We start from the raw sequence: 27,818 nt of genomic DNA, 5'->3' as shown, positions 1-27,818 counted from the left end.
GTTGGTTTTTTTCTCTTTCTTTGATGACAATAATTTTAAGTGCAAGTAATGTTTCTGTGTGATGGCAGCTGTCTAATAGTGGTCCTGTTAATCCATTGGAAGCACTAGTAACTTGCTATGAGCAAGATGCATTATAGAAGAAGAGAAAGACATCAAAATCAAATGAAGACTGGTGGAAAACAGCCTTTTATTATTAAAACAGATACCAGAGTGCTGCCCAAGTAACTTTTTTTTTCCTGATAACCATTAGCTAAGGGCAGTATTTCTGTTTTTCAAACCATGTTTCAGCTTGAGTTGAGAACTACATATATCCAGTTGACATTTTTAATAAAGTTAGGAATTTGAAAATTAACATTTAAATTATAAATTACTTTAAATTTTGCTATGGTTGCGCTGAACTTTCTAGAGAGAAAGCCAATTCTTGTTAATGTTGTTTATCACCTCACATCAAATTACAGCTTTATTTATGGTTTCCTCTCTGGGAAACCACATCAAAACAACAAATAATCCCATTGCACAGGTTTGAGGACCTCTGAAACGAGGTCAAAAGGAAATTAGCAGCAAAAGTTACACACATGTTGACATACAACACTCCCTCAGCATCTCATGTCCAACTATTATAGTCCAAAACTCCTGAGATTAAACTCTGAGAATAGCAAGAATGAAAAAAATGCATTTTTTGTAGCCCTAGGCCCAGGTAACTACTTTCACCCTGGTTTAGATCCCAAGTCAAGGGTTAAAATCACTGAGGAATTTATATGGAGGCAACTGATAAAAGCCTTGTGGTTCTCTTTTTTCCTAGGGGGTGCTATTCAAAGCAAGACCCAATTAGTATCCCTAATTCCCTAGAATTAGAAAATTTTTCTACTAACCCTTTAGTAGATTGAAGACACTTAAATGGTTAATTTAAGGACTGGAACAAAGATGGTGACAGAGACTCAGGTAATCACTTTAAAACCTAACGACAGTATCTAAGACTCTAGAGTCCAAGGATTAAGTTGCCATATCACTTCAGATTTTGAGAGTACTACATTTTTGTCTCTCCAAGTCATCTTGCATGTTATAGTAAAAAGTCTGATTAAAAGATTTTAAGAGAAAAGAGAAAGGTATGTTGGCCATTGCTAAATTTTTCTTTGAAATGACCAATATCTGGGAAAAACTAAGTGGATGAGCTTAGCCTTTGAAGAAAGAACAATGAAACATTAAAAACAATCTCATAGGGAAGCCTTTCATTGGATTTAAATTCAAATCTTTGGTCTACGTCCTGATAAGAAACCAATTTACTTGTATCCAAAAGCCCATTATGAGAGATACAGAAAAGAATGAATTCCTGGAAAAGTGGTGCTTTAGTTGTGTTTTAGTAATGCATGCAACAGAACCATATGCCTAATAAACTATAGGAGGGCTAAGTAAAATGTGCCAAGGTCAAAATTAACCAGGAGAGAGTTGTTGCAAGCAAAAATGGCTTTTTTTTTTAAGGGAAGAGCCAGTGTGAAAATGGACCACCTACAAAGTTGGTATAATCAGAAAACTAGGTGGTCCAGAAAAGAGATTGGGGAACAGTTTTGCAAGAGCTCTAAAACCAATAAAAAAGGGATTGTTTAACTATATCAATGGAAAAAAGCAGCTAAAGAATCAGTGGGACTCTTTTAATGACTTTGGGCTTAAATGAATGAAAAAAAAGATTCTTTCATCTCCACACTAAGCTCATTATGTTCTAATTTGCGTTATTTATTTTAATATAATCTTATCACCCCTACTATATATAAGCTCCTTAAGGGCAGAGACTGTGTTACCTTTATATCTCCCTTAGCACCTTTCTTGATACATTACAACAGCAGTACACAGTAGGTGTATGATAAATGCTTACTGAATGAGGATGGATGAAAGACTGAATTTTTTGAGGTTAGCAGGAAAATTACTACTCCTAAATTGCCCTCTGAAATGAATAGGTTGAAGTACTAGATTCCATAGCTCAGCATGTTCTAAGAATGACAAAATCGGGCAGCTAGGTGGCGCAGTGGATAGAGCACCAACCCTGGAGCCAGGAGGACCTGAGTTCAAATCTGGCCTCAGACCAAACACTTGACACTTAACTAGTTGTGTGACCCTGGGGCAAGTCACTTAATCCCAATTGCCTAAAAAAGAAAAAGAATGACAAAATCAATGTAGGTATGAAGCATTAGGATCTGGTGGCATCATTCTGAATTTTGAAAACTCAAGAATGAACATGGAATTGTTGGCCAAAATGTACAATCTGTTGTTACAGATGACTTCTGCCATTGTATTGGATGATTAAAAGTGCGACCTCTTTTCATTAGGACGCTAGAGAGAACATAAGGAAGACCAGTGAGTCTCACTTCTACCCTGGGCAAATGTGTAGACTATTAGATGGATCACTAAAGAGAATGAATTGAGGTGAAAGGCAACTTGGTTTCTGCAGAAAGAAGTCATGCTAAATCTGATTAACAGATTGCATCCATGGGTTCCCCTTCATTTGTTTACTTATCTCCATCAATGGCACCTAGTTGGCCCAGTGGATAGAGTGCTGGGCTTGGAGTCAAGAACTGAGTTCAAATCCAGCCTCAGACATGTGCTAGCTGTATAACCTTGGGCAAGTCACTTTACCCCTGATTACCTTTATCCACTGGAGAAAGAAAGGATAAACCACTCCAGTATCTTTGCCAAGAAAACCTCATAAAGAGAACAGTCCACAAGGTCATGAAGAGTTAGACGTGAGTGACTGAACAACAAAACTCCCCTTAAAGATACATCGAGTACCAGTGGATTTGAGTCATCTTTCAAAAAGACTTAGACAAAGTTCCATGCCAAAAGCTACTAAAGTAAATGAATCATTCTAGGATTTGGGAGTGATTTTCTGACTTGAAAATTGGATTAGAGAGAGAAAATGGGCACTTTTCTAAATGGAGAAATGGGGGGAGGCGTGGCAGGGGAGGGTGATGGTGTCAGTTTTGGCATCTTTATAAATGATTCAGAGAAGTACATAGTGTAATCTCTTAAGTTTGCAGAAGGTAAGCTACATGGGAAGCAGTTTGCAAACCTTAAAAAGTTAGCTATTAATATACATGAAGACATTAGTGGACAGAGATGTAGGTGATAGGGTTTAATGGGACAAGTATAAGGTAATGCACTTTTGGATAAACAGTTCAAACATACAAAAAATTAAGAGGTCTTAGTGATTGGATTACTACCCATAAGTGGGCTGTGATGACTTGGGAGACCATAAAGATTGCTTTCTGAGAATGCCCACCCCAAGGTGCTGCTGTAGCCAACAAGGCAAACAATGTTGAGCATCATTAAAAAAGGTACTGAAAATAAAGCAACAGACTTTTTGTCCTATCCTTCCATTAGAACTATAGGACGTCCACCCTGGTAACGCTATAGGCAGTTCTGGCTGCCACCTCAACAAAGATCTTATAAAACTGTAGAAGAACCAGAGAGTGGTGACCAAAATAACTGGCACATGAAAGACTAAAAGACTGGGAAAAGACTGAGAGAAGACATGATTAAAATCAATAAAAATATGAAATGCTGTGGAGAGGTGAGCACACAAGCTTGTTCACCATATGTGGAAATGCTAGGATAGAGTGCTGTCTTTTAAAACTTTTGCGAGTTAAGTTTAGGTGACAAACATATAGAATCATGGAATTTTAGAGCTGAGACAGTAGAGACTATGAGACATCAGCTACCCCAAACAGAAAATGCATGTTTTTAAAAAGATTTGCTCCAACGTGTGCCTCATAAGAGCCATAAATGCCTACTAAGAGAAACTGGAGCATCCCTGGTCTTTAAGATGGACTTTAAGGAAGACAATAATGTCTGAAAGCATGCCCCTCAAGACTGCCGTTGGCAAAAAAAATATAGGTTGGATGGACCAAATAGACCCATTAGAAAGTACCCCAGCTTAAAAGATGGGATGAGACAAAAGAACTTGGTGTACTGCCAAGTTTTTCTTAGGAATGAACAATCAACATCCATGAATAATCAGGTGGATAGGCTCAGCCAGAAGGAAGACAATTTCTGTGTTCCTAAATATTGCACTTTGCACATATTGGTGAAAATCATGAGATTGCCCATGAGACTTTTATCACAGGAACTCCCCATTTTCCTCACTAAGATTTAAAACGGCCAGCCCAAGGCGCTCTGGTTGGATGGAGGTTACTGACCAGAGTTATAATGGGCAGCACTGTACATGATTTCAGATACGAAGCCATTCATTGGTAACAAGTTTGTTTTTTTTTAAAAGGCCTAAGGTTCCACACCTACCCCCCTCAGGCAAAAATAAACAAAAAACACCCCAATTGTTATTGAATGTGTTATCGGATTACAAATAAATCATTTTAACGTACAGAAAAACTGGAGCTTTTCCAAAAAGATGAGAATTCCAAAGGTTGGTTTTTCTTTCAGTTTTCTTTGGTCCCACACGGTTGGCCAGAAGTTGACTCTGAAGACTGTTGGGGCTGCAGAGTTGACTTGTAGAGTTTGTTCCTGGAATCCCAACCCAAGGGTAAAATTCCTGATCTACCCTTTTTGGCTGATGCGGCTTTTCACAACACAGAAAGAGGCTCAAATGCTTAAGACTCTGGTACTGGCTCCAAACATTCAGAAAGGTCAGGTGACAGCTCACATTAAATGTGTATAATTAATTAAACAGAAATCATAAGGATCTAGGTCAAATCCCATCTACTAATTTCTCTAGCTTCTTATGGAGCTGGTTGCTTAGCTTTGGTCCATGGTATTCTAGACTCATTCAGTGAGTGGGTCATCACTCCTCATTCTGGAAAGGTCACTGATTGGCATTTGTAGTCCCTGGAGGAAGTACTTGGGCCTCAGTGGAAAAGGTCTAGAGACTGCAGTAGATGAAAGGTAGCACCCAGGGCCCAGCCAGTCTCTATGTTATTCACTTTCTTTGTGAGCTATGGGAAAGAAGAAAAAAAAATCCAAGCATTTGTCCCCCATTTTCAATTGGTAAATTTAACATTTAAGTAAAGTGCTAATTCTCAGCTAATGAAATCCAGCTGAATTATAATATGCTGAAAGCCAAAGCACATGGCCACTATCTCTCTACCCTTAGAAGCTGCTTTGTTTCTGAGGCTGTCCTAGGGACATAGAGATGTCAATTCTGAGGCTGTCCTAGGGTTTGGATTCACTTCTTAGTAAAGGCAGGGCTGTGGTTCTGTTTGGAATCCATAAAAGGCAAACCTGGAATAGCCCTGAAACTCCAGAGAGGTCCTAAAACCAACCAGCCCCTCCAGTCATCCTGTAATGGGATTATCTACAATTGGCTTGGATTTATACTTTTCTGTATTCAGTCTAAATTCTGCCCACAGTATAATTTGTCAAGTAAAATGGATCCTAGCACAGGTAGGAATGGGTAAAGTTCTTATATTAATGATCCATTAATGTTAATACTATGTTTTTACATTTGAACATAATTAACATATTAGTTATTAATAGTTCAATAGTTTAAAGTCTGTTATTTCGTCAGTATAGGTACTTCCTATAATGCTGCAAATTTAAACCCCTTCGTAGATGATCTTCCTCAGATGCTGTTGCTGAAAAGTTAGTCATTGGAACTCAGACCTGGGTTTTCTAACTCTACTATGCCATAGCTGTCTCTATCTTTATGGAGACAGTCAAGGGTCAAAGTGGAAAGATCTGATGTATGTGTAGTTGGGCTCAAATGCTAGTGCTCATCATGACATTACTACTGGAGCACCGGTCATATGTTCTTGTTGATACTTATATGACATGATTTAAAGAGTCCAGGAGGGGATCCCTCCCCCAAAATATCCTTACAGATGCCTGAAATTTCAGCATTAAAGAATTTAGGTTAATTTAAGTCTTAAATTTCTTGGGTCAAGCATATCAAATGCAACTAATTCCTTAAAGGGAAACACACTATGTTACTAGCACTTTAGTATGAATGATTATATTACTTTATTCCATGCCATGATAGATATGGCACTATTAGTGAGTTGGCAGTTGGGGACAGGGCACTCATGGGAGGGAAAGGGGGGGGGCAAAGGGAGACTAAGAACACGGAAGACAGCCTTTAGCCTGCTGCACAGTTTATCTATGGCCAGCTCTGACTACCAGAAAGGTTTTTGGCTCCCCACTTCTCTCTGTTAGTCTTTCACCATCACTACCCAAAAGAAACTAGAGCTGGTCTGGGGAACATGCTGGGTTTATTGATTGTGTCTCTCACCTGTAAGATAGTACCGTCCATGAACCCAAAGCCATCCTTTAATAAGGCTGTTATGTAACTGAGATCCATACACAGGAATGGACTGCCCGAGGTAAAGTTTTCTAAGTTATCACACACTAGCAAGAAAAAGGCAGCTATTAATATTATTACTGGACCAGTTAATAATAGGAAATTTAAGTTCTCTTCTAACACTGCAAGGGTACATTTTATTGCATTTAAAAAAGCACTCAATTAAACTTCTTAATGCTTCACTTGAAATTAAAGCAAAGATGGGAGTTCTACATATTCCATAAAACCTGCATTCAGAGGGTCACCTCCCTCCCCTAATCTTTCCCCTTTCCCCTTCCTCCTCACATATAAAATAAAAATGCACTGAAGCTAGAGTCTCTTCCTGCTCAGCTAGAATTCTCTCCTGATTGCCTGAGTAAACCTGTGACATCTCAGTGAACCAGGGCTACCTGCTGTTAATCACACAACTACATCCTATCCACTACGGATCCTAGGTCGATTGCTAAATACCCCCTGAATGATGCATTCTGGAGACTGAGTTCTAAGTTCCTCGTTTGTTACGAATGCTGGCTGGCTGCTGGAGGAAACAACCAGGCAACTTCTTAATGGTTCTATTTTGGAACCATTTGAAAAGAGCATGGATATTTTTAGCTGTTAAGAAGGATCCTGGTGTAACAAGTTCTATGTTTAGTATCAATCTTGGTGGTGCTTAATAACCACACTGACATTCCTCACAAGAAGTATTAAGGGTTTTTTAAAAAATATATTGTAGGTCCAACATTTTAGAGCTAGGACGGACCTCATCGATCATGCAGCTCAGTCCCTTCCCTGCCACAGATGAAGGAAGGAGGTTAAGTAATTTGCTCAAGGCAGCACAGATAACTAAACATGTTTTTCTTCTGCGCCAGATTTCCTTGCAGCTTATAAACGTCTCATAAGCCTTTGAAAAAACTCATATACAAAGAGGAAATCAGTCTTCTGGAGAAAAAAGAGCTGAAATGCTCTGTAATATTTAGGAACTAGGTTTGTCTTTTCTCAAAGGTTTAAGGTGTCTTATGATGACACTTACCTTCCCTGGCTTTTTTTTCAAAGTCTTTCACTTTTAAGACGCCTCCCTTTTCATAATCTGAAATGGAAGAGAAACGTAATTGAGAACAAAGGGACTTCATATAATAGGTGTAGGCTTCTGTGAGGCGCCTGAAGTTCTTCAGATCATGCTCCCATGTTTAATCGAGTGATCAGCATGAGAAAAATGAAACATGCATATCTGGACAAAAGCACTGGGCAGAATTTCTCTCTCTTTCTCTTTGCCTCCCCATAATTTTCTCTCAGGGCTGATATTTTGAGTGGACTTACCAATCATGTCTGTGTCAGCAGCTCTATCATAATAATAAGAAAAGGCATAAAAGGAGCTTCTGCGGATCTCATCTGGCTGGTGAAGTTTTCCTCGAACCACCCGAAGCACTTCAGAATAGCAGGCCTCAAACCCTGTCTCCCCTGCCAGGATAAAGATACAAAGAAGTAAGTTTAGAGAGATGAACAAAGGACATTAGTGTAAAGAGATGTGCAGAAGCTGATGGGGAGGAAGCAGAAGGAAGGTGGAGAATGAGAGCAAAGAGGACCGACAGCCAAAGACCAATTCAACATCCATTGGTCTATTCAATGTCTGTGTACAAGGCACTGTGCTTGGAGGTTTAGAAGATAAAAAGATGAGTACGGCAGTTCCTGCTCTCCAGGGGCTCATAATCCAGTAAGGAGGAAGAGGCATATGTGAAAAACTACAAGGCAGAATAGGAAAGTACTTTAAGACAGGTATGATGGAGGAGGAATCAGGAAAGGCTTCCAGAACATGGTAGCATTTGAACTTGGCTGTAGGGGCTAATTAGGGGGAAGAAATGCCAAGGTGAAAGGTAATAGCAAAGACATAGAGGCAGTAAAGTGTGGGCTCTGTTTGGGAGAACAGTAAATAGTCCCATTTTGTCACAGCAGAGTGTAAGGTAAGAGGGCACAAGGGGATTTTGTAGCTGCCTTCCAAAGAAAGGTTCATTATGGTACATCCTTGTTCTATAATCCAGAACTGTGGAACAGACACAACTGAATTCAAGCTGCTGTCTCTAGAACCATATTTCATAGTATTTATGCTTAAGTACTCAAGAGTACTTCTCCAGTGAATTTTGTCACCCTTAAAACTAGAACATATGTAAATCTTCTTTGACAAATCCAAGGACTTGACTGTTGCTTGTTCCAGGTATTCAATTAACTCTAAGGCCCTGCTCTAAGAAAACACTTAATATGAATCATCCTTCCTACACTTTAAATCTGACATGTGACCACAATTTATGTAGTTCAGCAATGACTGCCTCAAGAGGTAACAAGTAAGGTTTCACTCTGCTGAGTCCCAGAGACCTTACAATGACACTATACTTGGGAGATATACAACACTTGGCCCTAGAAATAGAATGGGCCACATGATGGCAATACCTTTATTCACCGAGGCTGCAGGTAGGCACACCAAGAGAGACACCAAGCTATGTGTAGAGTGAGGTCCTGCAGTTTGACACTTCCCTCTTTGGGACAGGAGATTGGTTCTTATAGGAAAGACAAATATAAGTCCTGGAGGGCTTCTGGAATAAATGTCATTTCAGCCTAACACAAAAACCATGCTCACCTTCCTTTCTTCCACCATAGTGATATTTCACTCCCCCAAAATCCCATTCTGCCTCCAACCACTTGGGTAGACAGGAACTTCGGAATGTCTGTCCGTCAACGGCTAAAAGGGAACCAAAGGAGTCAGGAGTGAGGCAGTACAGGAAAAGGTGGGAGGATGAGTGGCCATTACATTTAACAAAAAATGGTTGCAAGATAATTCCTATTTCAAGAGAATCAGATTTAGGATGGCTGAGTCCTTCAGGCCTCTCTAAGGGAACTAAGCATTTCTCAGTTCAATGAATAAAGGACTATGGCAGCTGGTGGTGCAGTGGGTAGAATACAGGGGGTGTAAGCAGGAAGATCTAAGTTCAAATCTGGCCTCAGATACTTATTAACTTTGTGGCCCTGGAGCTGATGATTTCATGCAACTCTGCTTCACGTAAATCTAATTTATGCCAGAGTCTAACGGCATCACCCGTAACATTTTACTATTTGTGTCCAGCCTGTGGTAGAGCCTTCCGAGCTTGTGATGGTCTGATCAGCCACAGCTGGACACACTGTACACTGATCTCAACATCATGATGTCATTTTGGGCTTCTTGGAGGGCAAAGGACAAACAACAATGTAACCGTGAGTTAGTCACTTAACCTGTATCTCCCTCTGTTTCTTCAGCTACAAAACGGAGATAATAACAGCACCTACCTCACGTGGGATTGTTGTGAGGATCAAATGGGCTGATAATTGTAAAGCACGGAAACTGTCTGGCACACAGCAGGTGCTATACAAATGCTTATTCTTTCCCTTCTAAAACCCTTGTTGGATCCCAGATAGAAAGCACCACTCATTCTCCCAGCTCTTCCTACCCGTATTTATGATTGTTTTCCATTCCGAAACAACCCCTAGTTTCACTATGTGCAGGTAATAAAACCCCACCTATTGTTGTTCATTATTTCCATCAAACCGTGGTATTAAGCAAAGCCATGTTGTATATTCACCACTCATCTGATTTTTATCTTGGGCAATTAGTTAAACAATATTAAGCTAGGATTTTAAGACATTATGACTGGGTTTGGTTATATTAATGACTACAGTGAAACAGTATTAATTAGTCAGGGCAATAGTATATAGTGTATTTTGCACACACTTCCAAGTGCCGACCCTACACTGTCCGTTTGGGACAGATGACCGCCAAGAGAGGGGAGAGCGGATCTCAAGGAAGTTAAACGTGTATCACTCTAACCATCCCCAACACAGCAATGGGATCAAATCCAACCTTCCGTGTCCAGGGCTCCCAGGGTCGCGAGCCTAGCGGCTTTTAGTCCAAATCCTAAGTAACTGCCAAAGAAATGAGAACAAAAGTTGCCAATTACATCTCAGTATTGTCCTGTCTCTCTCTCTCTCTCGAATTCCTTTGAACTATCTGTTTTCCCTAAAACTACACAGTAAAAAGAATGATGGTACTTCTTCCCTCTCAACATATTTTCTGGCTCTTTCCTTTTGGAAAAAGAGAGAGGTTCAGTTTCTGTGGCCAGTTAATCATTTCTGGACAGTCAGTCTTTGGACAGTTAGCCAGTGATGGTGACATAGGATGAGAGTTCCTGCATGATTCTTATTTAGCGATATGCAGCAACAACTTTTATTTTCTTTCTTTCTCTTAAAAAATCCCATTCATATGCCAGCCAGAAGATGATGATGATGATGATGATGATTCTTCAGATCTCATTTATCACTCAGAAGTTTTTTGTCATTGTAGCTCTTACCTTACTACGTACTCTAATTATAGTTTCTTAACCAAGGTGAATGTTTTAATGGATGGCCAGCTCATACTGCAGGGCTGTACATATTGAAGAGCTCATTCTCTAAGAACTTTATTTCTTTCCAGATAAACAAAGTGTTATGCATTCGTGAGGACAAGAAACAGTCATCCTCTTATGACCTTCTGGCTTTGGTAAGAAGCATCTTGAATTACAACTCACAGGCTGTGATAAACACCTCACAATACATTAGGCAAGGAGGGAATGAAGAAAGAAAAAACCCCACAGACATGTTTCTTGAAGCTGATCAAATGAAATAACAGATATAAAACATTTTGAAAATTTAAGGACATTATACAAATGTGAGATACATATAACTATTCTACCCTGTCACCTTCTTCACCTATGTGTGTAGAGCTCATACGTGCTGTTGAACATCTCAAAGGATGTGAGATAGTCACTGGGGGTTTGTTCCAGGGTTTTCTATAAATCAAAAAGATGAAAAAAAAATCATTGTTCAATATTGACTAAATAGGGTCACTAACTCTCTCCCTCCAATCAGATGGCAGCAACAGGCTAAAACCATGCATTCTATGATGAAGGGACCAGAGGCAGCTAAATGTACTGAAAAGGGACAGTGATTATGGCAAGCTCACCCAGTAGCTAGGTCTAACTCAACCAGTTCCTCCAGGGACTCGCATTCTTCTGATTTAGGGATACCTGAAAGCTAAGCTGCTAAGAATGGGCCTTTGCCTACTTGGTCCCAAAGCAAATCTGTAAACAGTAATAATAATAAAGAGCCATAATAAAAACTACTCACCTTAAATTGGGGCAGGAATGTAATTTGGGTGGAAGCCCCTCCCAAGTCCAGAGTCCCAACGGTCGTCGGGTTTTGACCATGCAATTGACCTGCAGACAACAGCATACTCTGAACAACTAATCCTATCTGGTCCCCAAAACTGCCTGCATCCTTCTCTATCTGACCACTACTAGTACAGTTAATTAACTAATGAACTTTCTCTTCTTCATACTAAAACCTGCTCTCTTGATTTCAGAAGGAAACATGGAATCTTGGAAGCAATGATGGAAAAATAATCTGTATTTGTGCATGATGGCGACAGAAAGTAGTAATAGGGAAAAAAGGTTTTCTTGCCAAAACCATCACTGACCCAAGGAGGATACATATCTGTGAACTGCAAATCCAGATGAGACAAAGGAAACAGTTTTAACTTTCTGTAAGATTGGTGGGAACCAAGGTGGGGAACTTAAGGTGAATTGTGGAACTTATTTACCTGTTAGAAAATTCACAGTAACCCAGGCTAATATTCCTAAAACAAAACAAAATTATTAGAATCTAGAATACATTTTTTCTCCCTTCCCCCATCATTGCCCTTTCTATGCCAATTTTAATTTCCTAACCACATATTTCACCTCCCACTCTCCCCAATTTCCCCTTCCCTATAGTCCACTTTTTCCTTCAAGTTCTTCCAATTAACTAATTTCTTCCTTTATTAAAACTCTATCATGCTTCTTTCCAATTATATTCTTTTCTCTATCCATGTCTCTCTTTTCCTAAAATATGCACCCACACTTTTCCACACCTTCATAGGATCCATCCATGATGCTAACACTGTCTTCTGGGACCAGGAAAGGTGATTTTTTGAAGATCTCCCTTACCTAGGAGGACAGAAATTTGGATTTCCTCAACCAGTTAAACCAATTCCCATATCATGTGTATTATTGATAGGCTCAGAAAACAACCCCCTCCCTTTTTCCAAGGTACTGAATTTAATAAGACTTATTCTCCCAGAAGGAGCTAGATAAACAAATACCATCTTCTTGAGTGAAAAAAAAAAGGACCATTTCATGAAGGTTCTTTATAATCTGAGACACACTGTACTGTTTGGAGACCCTTTGATTGAATCCAAACTTCACAGAACAAATCCCCTGAATAAAAGGATTTGTTCTGTAAAACTTGAACTCAGTGAAAAGGCTGCACCCAAGTACCTAGAAAGCCACATGGGGCCTCGAGGCTGCAGGTTCCCCACCCCTGCTAGATCACTGATTAGTTTATAGGGGTACTGCAATCTTACCACTGGAGGAGTGAGTGCTCACAGTAATACATTTAAAGATTCCTGAAGTATCAAGCAATATTAACAATTATGGAATTGGACATTGGAAAGATTGTCAAGTTTGTTTGCAAAGGTATTGTAAAAAGAGCAACAACGGCACTTTTTTTTTTTTTGGCAATTGGGGTTAAGTGACTTGCCCAGGGTCACACAGCTAGTAAGTGTCAAGAGTTTGGTCTGAGGCCGGATTTGAACTCAGGTCCTCCTGACCCCAGGGTCGGTGCTTTATCCACTGCGACACCTAGCTGCCCCAAGAACTTCACTTTAAAGGAGTGAAAAACAATAAGGAAGACATTAACATGGAGGGAAAACGATTGCTCAAGAAAAAAGGGTTTCAGAAATTACTTCCGAGAGCAGAGCCTGGGCTTTGTGTTCAGGCAGGAGCCGAAGTCCTGCAGTAGCTTTTAATACCACTGGGGTCCTTTTCCAGTGACTCTGGGGGACTGATTCTTTGGCTATTTCTAAGAGTCTTCGAACAGTCTCAGCACCCTGAAAAAGAGAAACTTGGTCAATAGAAGGTACAGATCCATTGGCTGGGATTGGCTTCTTCTCTAGGCACTAGAGTGGGGGCACTAATATGGCTCTGGTTTGAGAATACAGGCTAAAGAAGTAGAACAAAATGTAGAACTGGGACCATTTTGAGAGGGAGAACACAAAAAAAGAATCAAATAATTCCTCTCTTCTGCCAGGGTGCTATACTTTGACCAAACTCCATCATCATCATTACTTTTGTTATTCTTAGCAACAACATGAATCTGTTTTTCTGCTGCTAAGATGACTTCTGACATGGTGGCTTTCAACACCTCCTAATTTTCTGGCACCTTCTCCAGTTCAGCATTGCTGGTCCACACATTGTTCCCAAATACCCTCCTCTGACTCTGGCTACCTTCTATTGACAACAGTGAACTAGAAAAAGTAGCCTCCTCTTACTTAGAACCACAAAGGGAGGGGCTTAAGAAATAAATCTATTCTGGTCAGATTATGAAACCTGCAGACCAGAGAGGTTAAGTCATGGAGATAAAAGAGTGGTAGAGATGAAATGGGGACCCGAGTCCAGTGGTGTTTCAACTGAGCCATGCAAACTGTGCTTCTTCCCTAAGCGTGTCATCTGGGATATGACTTCTCCAAACTCAAAGATCTTTAATATCAGATTTTGCTTTACATAGAACTTGGAGGCTACTTAGATGTGCTTATTTCTGCTACTAAACCTTTGACTCTTGCCTTGCTGTACTCGATCTCAGTACAGACCATGACACTGGTGTGTCCCTGCCTCCAGAGATTAAAATATAACCAATGTGAACCTCTCCATTCTCGCAACCCCTCTCCCTCCTGGCTCCTTCCTACCTTCCATGGTTCAGGCAGATCAATGAGTCAACACTGGATGAGAGCAGTCAGTCAGCAGATCTGAATTCTCTCCCTGGCTCCACCATTAACCAGCGCAGTGACTGGGGGTAAGCAGTTTCACTTCTCTGGTCTTTAATTTCCTCATTCATAAAATGAAAGATTGGATGAACTGGTCTTCATGGGCTCCTCAAGCTCTAACATTTGTTGATTCGGTTGAATTTCATTTACTTTAGGTTGCATGGTAATCCATGTTTAAACATGCCTTTATGTCTTTGATAAGCATATCTATTTTTAGCTACTAAAATTAAATCAATGACTTTGATCTTAATATATCAAGCAATAGTAATATAGGAAACAGTTTTGACTTCCAGAGAATTTTTTTTTCCTACCCTCTCATGTAAACCCTGCCTAAATCCTACGGAATTTGCAGTGGGGAAATCCTAACAGATTAACTGAGAAATGAAAACCAAGTATATGTGGGACCCAATCTCATCAATGAATAGCAGGAAATGTTAAAGCAGCAGTGGTGGTTGTAAAGCTGGAAAGTATTCTGACTGCACACATCCCGGGGAAAAGGCCTCACCTGCTTCGGTTGATCTGCAAAGGCAGAAAGCCCTGGCTTCACCGACTCAAAGATTTCCCCTTCCAATGTTGGAAGATGGTCTATAAAAACACAAATTGGGTGAGAGATGGTTGATCCTAAAAGAAATGAATGCCTCCTTCAGTTCAGTTTTTGGATCACCTTTCATTCTCATCTTCCCACCCATTTCCAGAGACTCTCCCTTATAATCATCTTGACCCACTGCTGCCTCTGACTAACCTGTTATTCCCTCGAATTGCTTCTCCAGCTTCTGTTTCTATCTTTAAGCAGTAGACATGCATTTCAGTGTAGCAGTATGACCTACTTCCCTAAGGGTGGTAGTACAGTAATACTGTGACTACTCAAAAGATATCCTTAAGCTTTAAGACAAAGCATTTCCTTGTAGATACTATGAACCTTTGAGTATAATACACCTCCAATGAAGGGACCACCAGATTATAACTGGGCTTTCTGGACATGTTTCAGATTCAGGTAGTCCAGCTTTCATCCTCTGAATATCACAATGACATTAACACTAGATGTAGGGCTATAATCCAAAACATTCCCTGAAGACATCATCCTGCAGTAGCCATAAGATATAATTAAGTCTCACTCACACCCTAATTTAAATTCCTGGCAATCTAGATCGATAGAATCTTTCAGCAGACAGTAGCTACACCTCACCTGGCATCTTCTGCACAAAGGTGTAAACGTGAATTCGAGTTCCAGTGCTCCCTGCATCAAACATGATACCATACATGGTGTTCGTGCTTACGTTGATGGGACACATCGAGGACAAGAAGACACCATCAAACCAAGTCTGGTGTCTGTGGAAGATATTGCCGCAGACACAGGAAACTAATATGGAAAAGGTTGCAATCAGGGACGCGGCCATTCTCTCTTCAAGATCTAGATGGAAAAGAGACCTTCAGCAAATTGTATGGACAAAGCTATATATGGTTAGCTGTTCACATTGTTGTTTATAGCTGTGCAGAAAAAGCAAGCCCATAATAGAAGCCCTGCCTTTGGTACCCAAGGTGTGGCTGGAGGAAGGAGCAGAGCTTATGCTTCTCAGATTCTAATAAGTGGCAGAGCAAGCTGGACAAGGGCAGGTGAAGGCCTTTGTACCTTTTTGTAATAACAGCTGTTTCTGAAAGGGAAAGAAAGCTTAAACTGTTTCCTCTTTTGTTTTTAATTGGAAGTTGTCTCTGCTACCATCCTCTTTTCTTCCTGGGTCAAGTAAAGTTGTATTTGACATTCTGGCAGTAACTTTTACTACTTCTTCTTATGATCCCAAATGAATTTTCAAATTGGCCTCCTTGTGGGTTAGTAGAGAAAAGTCTTTAATTTTTCACTGGTAAAGTTGGGGACATTATCCCTCTCATTTGAGTTTCAATGACTTTTAAAATTGGGCCATCACACTTTGTTGACCTGGAATCAGAGACTGCCTGTGTTTAGCATAACAACAATCTCCATTTGCACATAATTTTATAATTCCCAAAGCACTTTTACATATTTCATTTAATTTTCACCAGTAGTCAAGGAAGGTATTATTTTACAGATGGGTAAATAGACACAGATTTATTAATGTGCAGAAAGCACTCTCAACAACTAGGTGACAAAGTCAAAGCTGAAAGACAGGTGCCTGGATTCCTGTCAGACCCACTTCCCATGATTTACACTGCTTCAGTTCATCACTGACTAACAGCTCCCTCTTGTTCTTCCAGAAGGCAAAAGACAATGTTTTTAAAATAACTTGTTAATATTCTTGGCAATATTTATTTTGCATTCATTGTTTCTGTATTTGCTTACATTTTGTTAGAAAGCAAGCTCCTTAGGGGTTGGGATGGTTTCCTTTTTTGTATCTTTTTCCTGAGCATACAGCACAGTTTCTGGGCACGGAGTAGGCAGCTAATAAATGCTTGACTGCATGAAAATGCTCCTGAAACCCTGCAGTGATATTACATAGGGTTGTTTTGCTATAATTAGAGTTCCAGAAAGATATAGCACAAGGTGGATCATAGAATCATAAAATATTGTTTGAAAGGAATCTTGATGATACCAGGAATATATCTTTTGACATGTAGAACGCAAATCTGAAAAGAAGCTAGGATGCGGAGTTTGTGTTCTTGAAACCTGGGGTTAAAACTTTGTCATAGTCTTTGGAATAATGTAGTCATTTCTACCTGGGAACTTAGTAATTTTTCTTATTGGTAAGACTGAATACGATAAATGAGTATCAGAGGACCCACAGAGCTTTTCAAGTGAGATGTTATAACTAGTTTGCACAAGATTTTTTGTTTGTTTTTCAGTTGTTTTTAGTGGAGTCTGACTTTTTGTGATCCTATTTGGGATTTTCTTAGCAAAGATACTGGAGTGTTTTGCCATTTTCTTCTCCAGCTCATTTTACAGATGAAGAAACGGAAGCAAACAGGGATAAGTAACTTGCCCGAGGTCATACAACCAGTATCTAAGGCTAGATTTGAACTCATGAAAGTGAGTCTTCCTGACTCCAGGCTTGACACTCTATCCACTGTTTCACCTAGCTGTCCCACTGCAAGATTTAGTATGTCATTTATTCAGTCTCTAAAGGAGAATGTGGCCTATTATTAGTAATCTTTACTAGTACAGTTGATGAAAGTCAGATTTCTTATTTAAGATTTAAGGATTCCACTCTTATCATTTACACGTTTATTCTAGTAATACACTGTCACAGCACCTGATTCTGGTTTAATGTATAAATTGCTTTTTACATTTCTCTCCTGTGAGAATCAAGGTTATGGGTTATGATTTGAATTCTAATTCCATATTTTCTGCTCCACAGATCTCTTTTCTTTCTACTAAAGCTATTATTATAATATATACTTTGAGTCTAAGCCACTGATTTTTCAACCTTTTTTGAAGGGTGACACCCAACTTTTTTATACTTAATATTAGTTTTTTAATACGCCCGACCTAAAATTTCTATACAACATGGTTTCTGCATATTTTAAAAATTGAAATGAATTAGAGGAAATTTTGTTTTGAATTTAAGAATTTCATGTCACCCTTGATAAGTGGAGGTATTCTAAGGTGTCTAAACCCTTAACCGGAGACTGACAATCATTGATCAAACCAGGAAATCTATGACCTCATAGACTTCTATTACACAATCATGAATAAGGGCCAACATTTCATCTTTACAAAGAAAATTTTCGTTTAGGCAATCTACAACTGAAACCTATTAGCTGCTTGGAAAGATCTGTAACAAGAGAAGTTGAACATCTAACTTCTCCTCTTCCCCTCCCCCACCCCTACCCTGTTTCTTCACTGTCTTATTGTTCCTAACTCCCTTTTTCTTTCAACTTCAATCTCAGAAACAGCTAAAAACAGAAGTTTCATTTTCAGAGTCTATTAGGTTTATATTATGCCTGCTTTTTCATCAACTTGGGCCTTTGTCAATAACTCCCAAAATGATCAAATTGAGTCCCTTTTCTCCTCTTAGAAAATATGTTTAGAATAAGGTCACTGGGCTTCTTCCATTCATCCACCCAACAAATGTTTTCTAAGTACCCTGGGGGTGCTTGGATGGAAAGAGGGAAAACTAGTGCACACAGCCACTCTTCACAAGGCATCACTCGTGTTTTCAGCTCATTCTGGCTTCTGAAACGCCTTCTTGGCTTCTACTGCCATTAAACAAACATTTCCTTTTGTCCTCAAAGAGATTTCAATAAAAGTGAATACGTTGTAGGTGTCAGGTATCACGTAATGAAAATTGCACAGTCATTCACCAGGTGTTCAGTTTAAAATCAGACAATACAGCTAGCAAAAGTGGGGAACTTTTGTGGTATAATTTCCATGTCCCTTCTATTTTCCTGCTCTATATCTTAAACTTCATTCTCTAATGCTTTTTTATTTTAAAGAATAAATAGCTGCAGAGAAGTGCTTTGAAAAGTTTATTGATCTTCAGAGAAGAAACTCATGTAACTAAGTAGCTCGTGGAATTTTGATTTTTTCCCTACTGAATGATAAATTAACCATCTATGACATTTAAATACTTATTACAAAAATATCAAAGAAAGGCAAATTCCCTCAAATGTCAATCCTAATAAGCTGACAGGATGACTTGATCATGATCAATGTTTTTCATTAGTGTAAAACATTTGCTTACACAAGATTATTAAACACTGAACTTTATTCTAAACACAGCTATGATTTTCTGGTAGTCATATAGGACTAGCAACAATTAATTTGAATTAATGTATTTGTTAAAAATTTTGTATGCCCCACAAAGGATAATCTTGTTTACTTTTATGAAACAGACAGTTTATATTGGACCACATAAATTCAGACTTCTAACCTGACATTCTTTTCAACAGTCTTTCTTTCTCAGTCTTCTGTTTACATCAGGAATTTCCTTTGATTCAATTCATTTTACTTAAAACTTTGGCACATAATCAGGCCTCTTTAGGGTCTCCTTCTAAAGTCTTCTTAGCATGTAAGCTCCTTGAGGTAAGGAACTGTCTTATTTCTCTATTTGTATCTGTAGCACAGTGCCTGACACATAACAAGCACTTAATAGAAATGCTTACTGACTTTCGAGTGTTTCTTTATACTTTTCTTGAAAAGATTTCTCTGTAGTCAGATTGCTCAAGATCCGCACACACCCACGTCTCTTTCCAGCCTCCCCCAAGGCCCAGAGGACCCAAAAGCACAGAAAACCTTGACATTTAGAAGTAACTCACCCACTTTGTATGTCTGCACCTTTCAGAACTTCTGTCTTCTATGCTGTTGCCCTTTGTTCCTACTTTACTTCTGTTCTCTAATCACATTCACCTTTGGGTCAGTTTACAATTCAGTACAGGGCATTTTGCTAACTCATCCTCTGTAAGTTTTCTTCTCTCTCTTCCACCTTTCCTCCTTCTTTACCATTCTTTCTCTAAGTCTAGTTCAGGTATCTTTGCCATATTTTTATGTATGCAATTAATAACATTTTTGCCTATGGAGCAAAAGAAGCTTAAGCCTAGGAGCTTAATTCTTTTCCTTTTCTCTAACATGAATTCAGAGAGCTGTGCAATGAGCAGGAAGGGTAAGTGGGAGCAAGTGTCTATTGTAGCATTAACTGAGGTCAGAGTAGTAACTTCCTGAAACTATATCTGAGGCAAATTCAGTTTGGAGGGGGATGGAGAGGTTGCCCCATGCAGTTAAAAGGACAAATGGGGAGGAGAGAAGTGTGATATTATGTTCTTTCAGGTATGAAGGGTCTCTCCTAGAAATAAAACATGCTCCACCCCATCTCTCCATGTTGACACCCTTGGGCAAAGCGCTATTTATCCTGTACTACTTCGATAGAGTTCTCTGACCAATGTTCCCTGCTATCTCCACTCCACATTATGTTATCCCATAAAAAGCAACATGGAATAATGGAAAGCCAGCCTTGGAATCAGGGAGATCTGGATTCAAGTCTTGATCAGCTGTGTGACTATGGGCAAGTCCTTTAATCTCTCAGTGCCCCAGGAAACGATCTCATAAACTGCATATGACTTTGCCACCTTCATTGGTAGAGGGGGTTTACAAACTGGGACATGAGAACACCAATGAAATCACAACTGTGGGCCAAACCTCCCAAATAGCTCTATATAAGCATTTGATTGTGATCTATTCATCTTCCTAACTGTTGTGAGCAAAGCCCACCACTTCCACAAAAGGTATAATATTGTACTGCATTTCAAAATGTTGAAGTTGACATTCGTCAAACAGTTAGGGAATGGCTGAACAAATTGTGGTATAACAATGTAATGGAATATTGTACCCATAAAAATGAGAACTAGGAATGATAAAAAAGGGAAGATTTTGATGAAAATGATGCTCAATGAAGATAAAATCAAAATATTTACAGTTACAACTATGTAGATAAAAAATAACAACATTTTAAAAAATTGCAACAAAGTGGAGGAGTTTAGAAAAAAACACAGACATGGGACAACCTTGTTACTATCTTGTTGAAGTTACTACTGTATACACATTTAAAAATGACAATAGAAATTTATGGTCACTAGTTAATAAACATCTCTTAACAGTTATTATGAGGGGCAGCTAGGTGGCACAGTGGATAGAGCTCTAGCCTTGGAGTCAGGAAGACCTGAGTTCAAATCCAGCCTTAGACACCTGACAGTAGCTGTGTGATCCTGGGCAAGTCACTTAACTCCATTGCCTCACCAAAAAACAAAACAAAACAGTTATTATGGTTTCATTTAGAACTTTTAAATTCTTTTGTACTTGTGTTTATGTTTACTGATGGCTATTAAATTCAGAATAAAAAAGAAACAAAATGAAAATGTTAAGGTTAATTAACATCAAGTAGGCCACAGAATTCCAAAGGTATCAATGCTGAAACTGTTTGAAACCCCAGGGCCAAAGCCCATTGGTATGAGATGCTTTCCTTACTGGCAGAGATGAATGCCCTGCCTTGCATGACACATTGGGCAGAGTTGGTGACAGCGAGAGAGCTTTAGCCTTCCTCAGTCCTCTTTGGGACTCTACAAAATCCAGTTGCTTTTGGTACTCCTGGCTTCCACCTTGGAGAGGGAAGATGGAAAATACCAATCCCACTTCCGGTTGCTGAAGGAAGAGACTCTGGGAAGAAGCTGACATAAGTGGAGTTGGCAGTTTCCATCATGTCCCTATCCGGTCTTCGGGGAGTTTCCTCTTAGATAAGATTTGGGATTCTCTCCTGTGGTTGAGCTGAATTACCTGGCTCCTAGTGGGAGAACTCCTTCACTCTGTATTATTTAGTATATATTCTCCTCTGTATACATTTTCTGATTTGTTTTGCTATGATTTGGATAACTGAGTTTCTTTGCTGTTTGCTATGTGTGTTTGCTGTGGGACAGATATTTTGGTGGGGAGTCAAACCTTGGATGTAAAGCTTGGGGTCCATCTTCCTCCCATTTGTTGAAACAGTGATCAGAAGTTAGACTGAACCTGATCATCTCCCCTAGATTAACAATATGTAAGGGAGCAGACAGATATAATTCTAGGCTGGTACTGATGGGGGTGGGGCCCAAGCCAAGATCTTTGCCCTTTGCCCCAAAGGGAATCTGACTCACAGGCCCCAGACCCTCATCTCCCTTTGAAAGCCTTAGCCTTACCTTTTAATCTTATTCAGATACGCCCTAAAAGAATCTGGCTCCCTTTTGTCTACAGGCCCCAGAAAGGCCTTCTCTGGTCTCAAACTGTTCCTTATCAAGTCTCCTTATCTCCTTTTGAAAGTCCTAGCCCCACCTTGATTTTGTGCAGATGCCTTTCAAATTTCTGCCTTCCTGTTCCCTCCATTAGCTATTCCCATTGTCTATTCAATCTCTCAGACCTCCCCAATTAGAATTCTTACCTAGACCCTTTTCCCAAACCCCTTCTCTGGCCACCCAAAGTTACTTTAGTATTTAAGATCCACCTTGGCCCTCATTCAGAGGCTGAGAACCTCTCATGCCTGCTCGTCTTTATGGGTGTCACCTGGCCAATGTGATTTATCACTAATAAACTTCCTCTGGCTGAGGAAGATTTGAGTTGAATTCATTCAGCAGGGCCCGGTACCACAATCTTGGGGTCCAGCACCCTAGACCTCTTCATATGGTTCCCTGACCGGGAACCACTGCTAAATCTCAAACTCTTCTTCAGCCACGACCGGTAAGCCTCCCCCTCCCCAATTCCTTTCTTGTCTTGTGGCTGGGAGGGGGATTTCCAAGCAGCTAGCTAAGCTTGCCTTGGAAGGGTTTGGGGGCCTGATCTCTCAGGTCCCTGTAAGTCAGACAGCTGCGAGGCTGTCTGCAACTCCGCCTGACCCTCCAAGGCTTTTCGGTCCAGTGCCTCTGCTTGAGCACTTGGACCTGGGTAATACCTTCCTTAGCATAGAGGACAGACTCCCTATCAGGAAGCGTAGGTCCAAACCTCTCGGTTCTCTCAGCGCTAGGGAATTGGGAAACTGTTGGATATTTTTTCTTTTTTTTCTTTCCCTTGAGCCCGAAATGGGTCAATCCTCTTCAATTACCAAGAATTCGCCTTTGGGCTGTCTTTTACAAAATTGGAAAAATTTTAGCTTCTGTAAAGAACTTAAAAAGAAAAAGCTGGTGCATTTTTGCAACACCGTTTGGCCTCAGTATCACCTGGAAAATTATGAGGCATGGCCCCTTTTGGGGACATTATGGGTAAAGACCCTCTCAGAGTTAGAAAAATATTGTCACAGAGAAAGAAAATGCGTGGAGATTTCTTACTTAACGGCTTTTGTTGAGCTTAGAGACCCCATTCTCAGAAAGGATTGCAAGATGCTCATAGCTAGAGCCACCCCACTAGTGGAGAGTGGGGATCAAATAGACCTTTTGGATGATCCTCTTCTTATGCCTTCCAGGGTTCTGACAACCCCATCTTCCCAACCTCCGTCGGCACCACCTCCCCAGCACCTATCTCCACCCCATTCTCCTCCGGGAGGGCCTCTCCGGCTGCTCCCCATTCTCCCCAGACCCTTGCTTCTGCTCCCTATTCTCCCTTGACCCCCCTTGCATTACCCTATTCTCCCCTACCCCTCCCTGTTTCCCATGCCTCCACCTCCTTCCCCATCCCTCCTTTCCCTTGGTTCTCCTTCCCTTTTCCTCTGGCTCCTGCATTTCCCCTCCAAGCCCCTGCTCTAGTGGCTGCTGCTACTCAGGCCTTGAGCAAGGGTCTCGCCCCAGCCTCTACTTCCGAAGAGACCCCAGCTCAAGCTCCGGATGAGGTTCTCAACTCAGTGCCTCCTCCCCAGACCTCTACTTTGGACGGGACCCCTACTCAGGCTCCAGACGCCTTGGCGTCTTCTCCCCTGATCCCTCCCCCTCCTCCGGTGTCAGGTAATCTTTCCCCTTGTCAGCCGGATTCCTCAGCCTTGCCAGTTCAGCCGGCGTTTTCTACTCCCTAGCTGGAGAAGTGGGACTTCCTATCTCCCTCCCACGCAAGCCACTGCTCCTGCAGGGCCTTCAGGGCTTTTTCCTTTAAGGGAAGTACCTGCCTGTCCTAACGGGATACTTAGGGTGCATGTTCCATTCTCCATTTCAGACCTCACCCAGATTAAGGAAAGGCTGGGTCGATACTCTGAAGATCCCACTAAATTTACTGAGGGCTTCAGGGATGTGTTCCTACAATTCGAACTTTCTTGGGGTGATTTGCATGTCCTCTTCTCCACCTGTTGTGCCCCTGAGGAGAGGAAGAGAATCTGGCAACAAGCCCAAAATTTTGGGGATCGTTTTGCTAGCAATGACCCCACAAAATACCCCAGGAACAGCTGCTGTTCCTGCTAGTGATCCGGGGTGGGATTATCAGAAGAGTGAGGATAGGGGAAAGAGGGACTACATGATAATTTGCCTGTTAGAAGGCCTGAAAACAGCATTTCAAAAGCAAGTAAACTTTCAAAAGATTAAGGGAATTACTCAGGAAGAAAAGGAAAATCCTGCCCTTTTCCAAGATAGGCTAGTAGAAGGCATTAAAAAGTATACGAATTTAGATCCTTACTTTAAAGAAGGGGCAGCAATCCTTAGCATGTATTTCATTAACCAATCTGCCCCAGATATTAGGACAAAATTACAGAAATTGGCAATGGGACCTCAAGCAGTTATTGGAGATTGCCTTTGGAGTCTTTAACAACAGAAACTTAGTTGCAGCGGAGGAGAAAGAACGTAGGCAGAGGGCTAGAGACAAAGAACATGCCTGATTCCTGGCTGCTGCTATGGTCAGGAAAAGACCCAAGGGTGTTCCTGGCAACCTGGGCAGTGGGAAAACCTGCTTTCGATGCCACCATGAGGGTCACTGGTCCAAGGAGTGCCCCTCAAGGCACCCCTTGGAGGAAGCCCAGCCACTTGGGCAGGGGAGGCCACAGGGAGGCTCACTGGTCCAAGGAGTGCCCCTCCAGGGCCCCCTTGGAGGAAGCCCCCAAGACGACACCTCCAGGACCTTGCCCAAGATGTGACCAGGAGGGACATTGGAAGAAGGATTGTCCCTGAGGTAGGAGAAGTGGTAGAGCAGCCCCCCAGTATCCTGTCCTCCAGTCTTCTCAAGACTGGGGAGGACAAAGGAGCCTGGGTGCAGGCCACACTCCCACTTTCTCCATCTCTCTTGCCAAGTCCTGGGCAGAAATCGAGGCTGAAGGTAAGGTTACCCATTTTTTCATGGCTATATTCTTTGCTTTAACCAATTACTCTGGCCCTATTCGCTCCTTGATCCATCCGGTCATGGGCATTCCAGAGGTAACTGAGGGATGTCTCCAGACATACCCCTCCCCCTGCCTATTTGAGAATCTGTTGTTTAAACACTCCTCCCTTATGCTCTCCTCTTGCCCTGCCCCCTCGTTGGGAAGGGACCTAATGGTGAAGTTGGGGAGCCAATTTTCTCTAGTTAAGGCTCCCATCTCCCTTTTCCCTCTGTGTGCCAGACCTCCCCACGTTCCCCTGGAAGTGTGGGAGACAATTTGGGATACTTTTGCCACCCCAGCCATTGTGCACCTCCAAGACCCTAAAGTATTTTCCTATCACCGTATTTGTAGCCCCACCCAGGAGGTTTCTTTAGGCATTGCCTCAGGAGTGCTTAATTTCTTGGGAACTCAAGGCTATAGGGTCTCTTTGAACAAAGTTCAGATAGCATCCCAGTCTGTAAAGTTTCTGGGCCAGGAATTCCCTGTCCCAGCCACTAAGAAACAATTTCGAACTTTTCTAGGCATGGATAGATTTTGTAGACTCTGGATCTCTGATAAAAGTTTGATTGTTAAGCTCCTTTATGACTGTCCTCTGGGCCCTGACTCACTCCCTCAAGAGTGTGGCCCAGACCAGACTAAACCTTTTGTGATTTTAAAATCTAAATTGACCTCCACACCCCTAAATCAGTCCTTAGGAGCCTGGAAAGCCTGCAAGCTTCCTGGCGGTGGCTGCCACAGTCATTCTAATTGAGGAAGCCTCTAAATTTGCATTGGCCTCCAAAAGTGGGAAATATTTCCCTAGTTAAACTGGGAAGCTCTTTAGAACACTCACACCCACATAACTCTCATCTCCACAAAGCCCCCCCCCAATACGACTTTCTCAGAAGTTTATGCCACTCCATTTATGCTTGCCACTTCTCTATGGGCTACTCTCTTGTATACACCTTGCTTCTCCACAGGGGAATATTCCTTACTTGGGAGACAAGCTCCAAGGCCACTAGACAAGTTAACACCCCTGTGGAGGAAGGGCTTGTTAGAGTTTCTGCTAATATTTTGACCTGCACTACCTGTGCAGACAACACTAGTGACAAGAATTTTGGGGAAAAGGTGAAACAAAGTGCCAACACATGGCAAGACCCCAGAACTACTGTTTTGGTCAGTCAGTTGTTTGACACCCTACAAAGACTTTGGGGTGTGCACTCTCAGACTTTTAGCACCACCCTGCTCCATTTTCAATGCCAAACAGCCCACAGTCTCTAACTTAAAGGTAAAACATGGATTTTGGGGAATTGTCCTCTGGCCTCTTAAAAAGGGAGCAGACTATCTTATGCCCTGGTATATAGCCTACAACATGAACATATTCTCTCTAACCTTATAGAGACTATTTACTGTTGTACCGAGAAATCAGCGAGTGAGACCCAGATGTAATTTAAAATGTGGATTTATTAGTGCGCGGCTGCAAGGGGTATGCATGTCCAAATCAAGCAGCCCCGATCAGGGGTCGAGCTAGGGTTTATATGGAAAACAGCATGGGAAAGAAATGCCAGGAATACTGATGAGGTAATCCAAAGGTGGAGGTATCTTTGGGGGGCTATGGATGGGAAAGTACAGGGAGTATACGGGACAGGGAGGGGGGATGGATCTTTGGAGTCTGGCAGGAGGAAGAGTCCTTGGGCTGGCCAAGGACACCCCTCTCCCTCTGTCTTGATGAGAGAATGCTCTGCAACAAGGGAAAGCTTTCTCACAAGACAGGAACTTACTAAGGAGTTGGGAGGCTTCCAGAGACATGATCTGAGGGCTGGGGCCTGAGCAGCCCAGCTCTGTGTAGCTGTACCAGGGAGAGAGATAAGGGTCGTGCTGAGGCCCATGCATGAATAACTGCTAGGCACAGTGTCCTTGGGCTGGGGAGTGGTTGTCAGAGACAGTGTTTCTGAGACTAGGGAGAAATCGGGGCACAAGTACAAGCACAAGCACCCAAGCCACCCCATCATTACAGGTCAGAGATCACACAAATCAGACCAGGTGTCCTGGTCTCTGGTATAAACATAATTATCTAAAGCAATTATATTGCAAGCTTTCTTATCCATTTACGTTGGAGGGATGGGCTATGCTGAGCTATGCTGAGCTATGCAAGAGTACATTTCACTATTGTTTAGATTTAGGAGGAAAGAGGTCTGGGGCAAGATTAAGCACCAACTTTTGCTTTCCATGGCTTAAAGGGACCTACTACCTAAATGGTAAAATAATGTTCTGCATTATATTACCAGTTGGCAAATGTGACAGCTTATGGTCCCCCGGAAATCCAGCAATCTCTGGATTCCTTAGCAAAAGTAATTCTAGACAACAGAATAGCCCTAAACTACTTGCTTGCCTCCAGTGGGGGTGTATGTGCTTTAGCAAACACATTTTGTTGCACGTATAACAACTCCGGGCAGATAGAGTTCTGCACTGCTTGTATTTTGAAAAGGCTAGTTGGATGCAAGAAATTCACAATAACTTTAGTGCTCCAAAATCTTCTTCATGGGAGTCCTGGCTTCTTCCTATACTGGCCCCTATTCTCATTCCACTACTGATCATACTTCTCTTGTTTGTTTGGTCCATGTTTACTAAATATTCATGCCAGATTCCTTTCTTCTAGGGTTGGAGCCATCAACTTCCAGATGACTGTATACCAACCCAAGGTCTCTAGTCCACTGAACCTGGCATCAGCCAGGTTTTGAAGTTTGACCCCCTCGAACGGGACCCAGAGAGGCAGGGACAGCTCTACGCCCCTTGCCAGCAGGAAGCAGTTTCAGAAGCAGAGACCTTCGCCCCTTTCACCCCTTGGTTCCGATTTGTTTTGGGGGGGGGATGATGGGGGCGTGGCCCAAGCCAAGATCTTCGCCCTTTGCCCCAAAGGGAATCTGACTCACAGGCCCCAGACCCTCATCTC

General features: G+C 41.5%; 1 protein-coding gene across 2 annotated transcripts in view; it reads right to left on the bottom strand.

Annotated features, from left to right (window-relative positions):
- Positions 1-158: 158 nt before the first annotated feature.
- The window catches only part of ENTPD5 (ectonucleoside triphosphate diphosphohydrolase 5 (inactive)), a 43,950-nt gene continuing 16,290 nt past the window's right edge, over positions 159-27,818 (bottom strand). Inside the window, exons 1-14 of one of the 2 annotated variants that reach the window (XM_078151478.1) lie at positions 19,419-19,725; positions 15,379-15,603; positions 14,698-14,777; positions 13,116-13,259; positions 12,243-12,318; positions 11,934-11,969; positions 11,462-11,550; positions 11,045-11,124; positions 10,161-10,222; positions 8,907-9,008; positions 7,595-7,735; positions 7,308-7,364; positions 6,230-6,345; positions 159-4,937 (exon numbers count right to left, since the gene is read on the bottom strand). In XM_078151478.1, coding sequence (XP_078007604.1) covers positions 4,851-4,937; positions 6,230-6,345; positions 7,308-7,364; positions 7,595-7,735; positions 8,907-9,008; positions 10,161-10,222; positions 11,045-11,124; positions 11,462-11,550; positions 11,934-11,969; positions 12,243-12,318; positions 13,116-13,259; positions 14,698-14,777; positions 15,379-15,589 — 1,281 coding nt within the window. In that variant the 5' untranslated portion in view covers positions 15,590-15,603; positions 19,419-19,725 and the 3' untranslated portion in view covers positions 159-4,850. Of the gene's footprint in view, positions 4,938-6,229; positions 6,346-7,307; positions 7,365-7,594; positions 7,736-8,906; positions 9,009-10,160; positions 10,223-11,044; positions 11,125-11,461; positions 11,551-11,933; positions 11,970-12,242; positions 12,319-13,115; positions 13,260-14,697; positions 14,778-15,378; positions 15,604-19,418; positions 19,726-27,818 lie in introns of those variants that run through there. The other variant, XM_020986305.2, reaches the window with a different exon arrangement.

The sequence above is a fragment of the Phascolarctos cinereus genome, unplaced genomic scaffold (genome assembly GCF_003287225.1).
Source record: "Phascolarctos cinereus isolate Bilbo 61053 unplaced genomic scaffold, phaCin_HiC Scaffold_3;HRSCAF=262, whole genome shotgun sequence".
Taxonomy (NCBI): domain Eukaryota; kingdom Metazoa; phylum Chordata; class Mammalia; order Diprotodontia; family Phascolarctidae; genus Phascolarctos; species Phascolarctos cinereus.
Note: the sequence above shows the minus strand (reverse complement) of the source record. Positions and strands in the feature narration are given on the sequence as shown.